Raw genomic sequence first — 9,014 nt, forward strand, 5'->3', positions numbered from 1 at the left:
TGAATTCTTTCTAGAAAGAAATTTAAAAATATATTGGTTGAATAGACTTGAATGGAATATGGTACATGGAAAATGAGAAGAATTAGGCAATGAACAATAGGCAACAAAACAGGTAGACTGAGCATGGTTTTCTGCTAGCTCTGGCAAAGGGATGAATGAGAAAAATTTCAAGAGTCACTTTCCAGACATCAACAGTGAAAACAAAGATGCCCTACAGATAAATCTCAAGAATTCAAGTGAATAACAAAAACCCAGTTCTTTTCATTTGTTGATGTAGCATCTGTTCTTTTGAATTAGTGTTTCTGCCTGTGGGTATTCTAGTTGAAAGAGTGAATAAGTGTAACACTTACTTTAAAAGGGGCTACTGATTTTTAGAAGGTAAAAGCAACAAGGTAGTATTGTAGCAACCTTCAAGTACTAAGAAAAAAGGATGTGATAGAAATTTCACAACACCCTTGAAATCAAAATGTATATTGTATATTTTATAGGGAATTAAAAAAAATAACATTTGGAAACCAGTTCATAGAAATGTTTGGAAAATAGGCTTTGGGGGATGTTGTCCAATGTGTATTGGAAAGACAAGAACCAGAATATGTGAGGCCTAATTCAAGTTTTCTAGTAATTGATCAACTAGGCAAGTAATTTCATTTCTCTGAGAATATTTCTTGGATTCATTAACATTCATTTAGAGGCACTGACTCAAATGGGAATTCCACTGTGCTCTGAGCGAGGTTAACCTGTCAGTTGTTCCTTCTGGAATGAAGTCTCATGTGACAAGAGAGAAAATGATACTGTCTATGTTCCTTCCAATTCTGTAGACATTCTATAGGTATAGCTTAATATAATGTTTATTCCTCACTCCAAATATATTTGCTCGAAGAATTTTTAATTATAAAAAAAGTTATTATATGTATAAAATAGGTCTAATTTCTTCCCCATCAGCCCTTAGGGATTTCCCAGCCCCCAGAAAAATTTAGAGATCAACTAACTATACTATATATAAGTAACTTATATTAATATGTGCCATCCCATTGGATAATGGCAGCAGTTCTATTAATTTATTTATATAGAAAAATTAGAGTATTTCCTGAGCATTCTCAGAAATCAGGAGACTTTCCTAAATTCATATTTCCAGTATGTACAGTAAATGCAATTTGGAGCCAATTTTTTGTGATGCTGAGAAATGGTCTCTATCTCCTATGCTAAGCCACTTTACTCACCTTCATTCAATTATTATATTCATGATTATGATCAGGGACAAAGTTTTAACTAAATTCTGCAGTGCCTCCAAGTAACTATTAGAGTGTTTCACACAGATGGAAAGGACAAGGGCTATGCAATGGAACAGTGATTGTTCTGTTATCAGGATATCAACAATGAGAAATTTCACTGTTTCAGTGAATATTTATACTTTCCCTTCAATTTAGAGTGTTAGAGAGTGGATACTAGTACTAAGAAATTAAGAAACTTTCCTGAATCCACGTCAGAGGCAGAATCAAAATGTAGGGCTATTTGTTTTTAAGATCAATTCTCATTTCACTATATATTGCTACCTCCAAGTATACCAAATACTTAGCGAATGTTGAAATAATTTGTCATGAAAATGTCATGATTGTCGTTTGGTGGTGTTCAATCATTTTTCAGTTTTGTCCAAATTTTTGTGACTCCATTTGGGGTTTTCTTGGCAAAGATATTGGGGAGGTTTGCCATTTTCTTTTCAGCTTTTGTTATACATGAAGAAACTCAGGAAAATTACCCAGGGTTATATAACTAGTAAGTGTCTGAGACCAGATATGAACTTAGGAAAATGATTCTTCCTGACTCCAAGTCTGATATTCTGACCATTGTATCAATTGGCTACTTGTAACAACAGAGCTATACACAAGTATATCCTTGGTCACGATAAATTCTGCCTTCTTGGAGGAATTTAACCACAGATATTGGATGGCTTCTCCACAGTTATTTTATAGGATTAAATGGTTATCAGAGTCCTAACCGCCAAATTTTGTGATTTTGTGATTTTTTAAAAAATATATATATGCCTATTTAACCCAAACTTTGTTTCAGTTCTGATCAGAAAACTTTATTAAGTACCTGCCACACATTAGAAACTATGCTGAGCTCTAGGCAGTAGTAGTGCCTACCTCAAATGAAGGCGAAATTTTGTGTATGTATACAAGTGTGCAAATGATGTAAATTGTGTCCCCTTTAATCTTTGAGGGGGTGCTCTTAACTCTCAGGCTCTTCTGGTCTCTGGGAGGGGCACACCTCTCCCAGACAACTCCCAAGACAAGTAATCTCATTCAATTTTAATTGAATTGAATTGAAAATAAGTCTCTCAGATCAAATAAGTCCCAGACCTTAAAAGGCAAATAAAAGACTCTGAACCCTGAAGCTTTGCTTCTGGACTTAGTCCACTGATGAAGATATTTTCTTCTCAGTGTAAGCCCATCTTTGCTAAATTCCTAATCAGAAGTTTGCCAGCTAAAAAAGCTGTCTTCTTAGCATATTTTTTCTTAGCATAAATAAACACATTCTTTGCTCCAAACCTGGGTTTGTTCATTGGGGTTTGTGAATTCTTTCACAAAAACTTCCACTGGCCAAAGGGGATCCCATTGCTTCTAGGGGCTCTCTTACCCTCAATTCTCTCATCTTATCACTAAGATAGACACAAGATGTGTAATACTATATGTGCAAGTGAAATGACAAAACTAGAATGCAAGTTAAACAATGAATAAACAAGTAGATAATGTAAAAATATAGTTTAATAAAATCTAAAGAATTGGACATAGTTCTGGGATGGGAAAAGGCAGGAGGAAAAAGTTAATAAGTAGAAATGTACCCCTAAGTTATCAGGAGGATGAAAATAACAAGTCTTGTGGAACACTTTGAGTGTTCAAACCCCTATGTCCAGATGACAAATGTGATGGGATGAAGATCTTGGATAGAGAAGTGATATAGAAGAAAGGCAAATGCTACCTCAAATTTCAAAAAGAAAAGGACATCATCTGCAAAATGTAAGACAATGAAATGATATTGTTTTTTAGAAGAATTCAGTTCCACTACCACCACCACCCCCCAAAAAAACCCCAAGAATTTAGAAATTATAAAATAGTCACTGAAAATCTGGGGAAATAATCAGTTAATTTTGAAGAGACACAATCAGTGCCTTTACCAAGATCAGTCCATGATAGACTAACCTCATTTTGCTTTTGGACAGATTTCCTAGACTACCAGGTCAGGTGAGTATAATAGATAAGGTTTACACTGTGTTTAGTTCCTTTGTATTCTTTTAGATAGTTAGGAGATATTTGGCTAGCATTTATGAGTTCATATTCTTTGGGTGCTTAGACTCAAATGATTCAATGATAAGTTGGACAGAGATCTTTTCTAGGGTGCTGCAAGACATCCATACTTAGCCTTGAGTTGTTCATCACTTTCCCTTCCAACAAATGAATTGAATAAAAACAGATATGTTCATCAGATTAAAGGGTATAAAGTTTGGAGGATAAACATGAAAAATTGATGTATTGATGAGTAAATTGAGCCACTTATGTATTAAATCATTTTTATTCCCTCCCCGCAAAACACGTGATCCTATCAAACTTCTTTTTTATATAACAATACAATGTCCTTCTTAATCTCCAAAGCAAAATACCCCTGCCTCTACACTATCCACATATTTTGTGTTTCCCCTATTAAAATCTAAGATTTTGCTGTGGTTTTTTGGGGACTTAGCACAGATTTTTTTTTTAATTGTGTAAGAGCTTAAGTGATGATAGTTCATTCATTAAGGGGGCTCTTGATTGCATTTAAGTTTAATTAAATATTCTCACTGGATCCTCCCAGTATGTATTTCTGTGATTCTACAAATCTATAAGAGAAGTTAGGGTATGTTTTCATGTGGGTGATAACCAATTTGTAGGAAGATTAGTATTTTTGTTTTGTTTTGTTTTGTTGAGGCAATTGGGGTCAAGTGAGTTGCCCAGGATCATACAGCTAGGATGTGTTAAGTGTCTGAGGGCAGATTTGAACTCAGGTTCTCCTGACTTCAGGGCTGGTGCTCTGGAAGATTAGTTTTAATAGATGGTACTGATTGTGGATCAGGATGAGAGTACATATGGAGAAGGATGGAATTCATAACAATACAAAGATATAACTTTAGTCATCAAAGGAATTTTTAAATTTTTCATAGTTATATTTTTAAGTTCTGGCTCAGTGTTGGAACTTAGCAGTTGTCCAATCAATGATTCTTTAATGATTAATTGATAGGATAGGACAGGTAGAAATTTATGAGTTCAGAGAACAGAGTATGTGAAGATGAATAGTGTAAAATAAGGTTTTGTATATGTGTGTGTGTGTGTGTGTGTGTGTGTGTGTGTGTAGTATCACAAGTCTTGCATTAGAGGCTTTGAAGATTTTTTGGGTGGGTTGTTATTTGTTTGATTTAATAAACAATATAGAGCAAAGATTATTTTTGAACAATAGAGTAGCATAGTAGTAACATGTGTGACAATGGATGTAGAAAGAAGGCATTAAAAAACATTATCAAGGTTGAATTGATGGGACCTAGCAATTTGACATGGGGAATGAGGGAGAGAAATCTCAAGCTTTGCTTGCTTAAAGACTGGAACTATAATCAACTAAAATGGTCAAGGAAGAGTATTTGTTCATTTGTAAGATGATAAAAATTAATGTGATAGCAACATAGCGTGGTGAAGTTTTCCTGTGGGTATTTGTAAAAGTATGATGCAAAAGTAGAAAAATCATAGAATTGTTTGGGGTGAGGAAGGAGGGAAGTCTTCAAAAAAAGTGATTATGGAGGCTGTGGGATTAAGCAATTGAGAGCAAAGGAGAACACATAGAGAGGTAAGAAATGAGGGTTGAGCTTGGAGACCTGGGGAATGGTAACATGTAGGGCATGAGAAAACAGAAGAGGAGAATGGAAGCAAGTGAAAAAGGAAGTCAGAGAATGAAATACGGCAGCACTGTAAGATTTAAGGGAATTTAGGAATGAAAAAAAGCTGTTGTATCTAGCAATAAATATCTCACTAGTCACCTAGAGAAATGAGTATCAAGACACCAATGGATTTAATAGTCCCTGAATTCTTTGCTATGAAAATATATGGAGGAAAAATATTAGAAAATCCTGGAGGTCAAACTGTGTGTGTTTGATGTCTCAAACTCTGACATGCACTTGGACCTTATTTAATAGAGCCCTAGGTCTATCCTAATAGATAGAAGAAGGGGGCAAGAATTCTACTTGAGGAGATAATTCTGAATTTTGAGTTAAGCTACTCTTATTTTAATAAATCGTTGTGTATGTACATCTATCACTTACTGTGAATGGGACAGTGCTGGAAGTATGATGGCAAAAATAAAAACCTCTTCCATGGTACCTACTCTCAGGGAGGCTAAAACAAAGCCAGAGATAAAGTATAAATGTATAATTACCTAATAACAAGATGTTATCCCTTCTTTGTAAATGTGTAGAAACATGCATACAAATATATATATATATATATATATTTGCATATACATGCATGATGTAACATTTCCCCCTCTCCTCCCAATAAGTTTGCAGTTACCTCATTCATTCCTAGAATCAATCAGGAACTACAAGGAATTCCATAGTTTTAGAAGATTTTTGATCCTTATATTGTGACTTTATCCTGATCTCCTCAAAGTAACTGCTATCTTTCTCATTCCAGTTGGACAGTGTCACCTCTCTAATCCAAGCTGCCAAGAACTTGATGAATGCTGTAGTCCACACCGTGAAAATGTCCTACATTGCCTCCACCAAGATCATCAGGATCCAAAGTTCTACAGGGCCCCGACATCCTGTGGTCATGTGGAGAATGAAGGCTCCTGCCAAAAAGCCCCTGATTAAACGAGAGAAGCCAGAGGAGGTCTTTGCAGCAGTGAGAAGAGGATCTGCTAAAAAGCAAATCCACCCTGTCCAAGTCATGAGTGAATTCAGAGGAAGACAAGTCAACTAGACTGGCTACTCGACTCCAGCTAATCCATTCTTAGAGCCCTGCTCAATTCACTGACTTGATTTTCACTAGATCAGTTCCTTGCTCAATTCACTGCTTTTGTTTTCACTAGATCAGTTCCTTAAGTGCACTAATAATTGAACAAGTAGCATAAGATATATAGGGCTAGGTGGACAACTCTAAGAAATATAGCTTCACACCATATCTTATATTTGGCAAAAAGTTCTCAAAGTTGTTGGTTCAATTCCCCTTGTATCATCTCAAGAACAATCTTCTACTTCTCTCTATCCTACCTGTTTTTATGAATTTCAGTAATCACCCACTTATTTAGGGTATTGAATGGAAAGAATCACTCAAAAATACTTATTAAGTGTCCATTGTGTACCAGGCACTGTGCTATGAGCCAGGGATACATATCAAACAAATAATTTCATCATGAAGCCTTTTGATATTATTTACTACTGCCAACCATTGTGTCTGGCAAGCAGTAGACCCAATAACATACTAGTCAATAGATTGTTAGATTAATTAAAAAATATGCAATCCTCATTCTCTTTCACTTTCCCACCTATCATAAGATTCCAGTTATCCATAAGATTAACCGTTACGTTTACAGAGCTATATAATCATTGAGGACATACTTTCTAATACTGCAGCCCATTAATAATCAACTATATCACTCATAGAAATCTAACCAAGTTTCAGTAGCTAAACAACTTACTGGTTCCAGAAGTTCAATCCATTATATTTGAAGTATTTCACATTCATAGATGAAGTGCTTTTAACTTTGCACCATTTCAGATGAGTATGCTCATAATAATTAGCCAATGCACAGGTCCCTTTCTTCAATGTAGTCATCTGAAGTTCTGGCTTACATAGGTCTTAAAACCATTTGCTGAATGAATAGATCATCACCTATTGTGGGAATGAAGAGAGTATAGTAGATCCAGGTGGGGCGGGGGTGTTTATAATAGAAGAAACAAAAACAAGTTTTCTCTGTAAGCCCAAAATCCCTTCATCAATCCATAACTTTTATAAGAAGAGGGAGTATTGGCTTGAAAATTTAGCTCTGAAATTGGCTCTGAATATTTAGAGAACTTTAAAAAAAAAATTAATGTTGTATATTACTTCATTGAATACCAAAGGCAAGTTTGTAGTAGTGATTCCAGACTGCTTTTGATAACCTTGTAATACAAGCCTTTACAAACTTTTCTAATACCAATCCCTATTAGTAGGCCCTATTCTAGTATATAGTTGCCTATAAAAACACAAATTGCTCCCTAAAGCTGCCTTCTGACCATGCTCACATATAGCACTTGTCTTTCAAAAAACCCTTTGATAGTTAAATCTCAGTTTTCTTGCTAGTCAATCCTCAAGGACTTCGGTGGTCCTTCAGAGGCCATATAGTACACTGAAAAAATAAAGAAAGAAATCATCAAAGACATGCATTCAAATCCCACCTCTGTCAGTGATTATAAAATCTCATAGACTTAATATTTTCCAATGTAAAATAGGGACAATAATCGCAACAATACTTTCAACCCAGATTTGTCTAGGAAATCGAATGAGATAGTGCAGATCACATGTTTGATAATCATTAAAGGGATCCATCAAAGGTGATGTGGTTTTACGGAAGGCTGCTGAAATCAGGAGAAACCTGAGTTGGAATCCCATCTCTGATATTCTCTGGTTGTATAAGTATAACACAAAACAAATCTCTTTCAGTCTTAATTTCCTCTAACGCCTTTAATAACCAGCATCCTAGATTGTTGTGAGAATCACTTGATATAATGCATGTAAAGTGTTTTGCAAACATTAAAGGGCTAAATAAATCTCAGTTATCATTTGTATTCTTGGCGACTTGCTACATTTGTTATGTCTGTTGACCATTTCTCATTATTTTCAAACATTTCAACACAAGATCCTTATTTTTCCTTCTCCATCTTAGTTTCTTAACCAATTTTGTTTTAGCTTTAGATCTGTACTTCACATTAAATCAAAGGTGATAGAAGTAAAATGCAGAAAGACCATAGCTTTCCAATTGATTCCTGACTTTCAAAGATTACTTTGTTTTCTGTAGAAAACAAAACAAAAAGAAGACAAATTTATACTTCCTGTTGTTAAGTGGAAAGAATCCTATCCAGTGTCAGAGGACATAAGTTTAAAGTCCTGACTTTACTATTTTATTCTGGTGTGATCTTGGGCAAAATTAATTCCTAAATGTTAGATTCCTAGCCAAAAGATGAAGAATTCAATTAAATAACCTCTAAGGATTTTTCAGCTCAAAATCTATGACTTAATGCATCTAAAGAGGGAATGTGTTAACGGTTGCTACAAGTCTTTGTCAGGAAATCTAAGGTTCAAGTCTCACCTTTGCCTAAACTCTGTGATCTTCAGCAGGCCACTTAACTATTCCATACTCCAAAGAACTCATTAAAACCACGAATTAGAAATAAAATTCCCATCTACATAAGTAGAGGGAATTTACTCTTCCAGACATTTGTTATCTCAATGAATAGTATACAATTACTTTCTCTGTGTAATAATGATTTTTCCTAGTATTTTCCCAGTGTGAAAAAAACAAAACAAATTTTATCTGTTAGCAAAGTTATATGGGAACTAGGGAAAATGTATTAATGGTATGTCAATAGTACATGATCTTTTTAAGGAACTTCTCATTCTGGGGAGAAAAAAAAGTTTAAGTCCAGTTTAATGGACCATGTTGGCTGATTTCCATGAAATGGCCTTTTCCTCCAAAAGGCAATAATCACAATAGAGCCCTTATTTCTCAAGAGTTAGATTCTGGCTATAATGCTGTATGCTAAATATCTAAGCTGGATTTATTCTTTTCAAGTAAAGGAGAACAGCAATAATTCAGATCTAGTTTGCATTTCTTTGGTTAAAATACATAGATAAATATTATAATCCCTTCCCACAGTGTGTTAATAGTACAAATTTCTTTAAACCACACAGAATCCTGGGGTCAGGTGAGATTGAAAAAGTAATAGAGTCTCACAA

At 34.9% G+C, this 9,014-nt stretch overlaps 1 protein-coding gene across 2 annotated transcripts in view; it reads left to right on the top strand.

Moving 5' to 3' along the window:
• The window catches only part of CTNNA3 (catenin alpha 3), a 1,962,241-nt gene extending 1,954,395 nt beyond the window's left edge, over positions 1–7,846 (top strand). For both annotated transcript variants that reach the window (XM_051982587.1, XM_051982588.1), the window contains one exon: positions 5,712–7,846. In XM_051982587.1, coding sequence (XP_051838547.1) covers positions 5,712–5,999 — 288 coding nt within the window. In that variant the 3' untranslated portion in view covers positions 6,000–7,846. The remainder of the gene's footprint in view (positions 1–5,711) is intronic.
• The last annotated feature ends 1,168 nt before the right edge of the window (positions 7,847–9,014 follow it).

This window comes from Antechinus flavipes, chromosome 2 (genome assembly GCF_016432865.1).
Source record: "Antechinus flavipes isolate AdamAnt ecotype Samford, QLD, Australia chromosome 2, AdamAnt_v2, whole genome shotgun sequence".
NCBI lineage: Eukaryota > Metazoa > Chordata > Mammalia > Dasyuromorphia > Dasyuridae > Antechinus > Antechinus flavipes.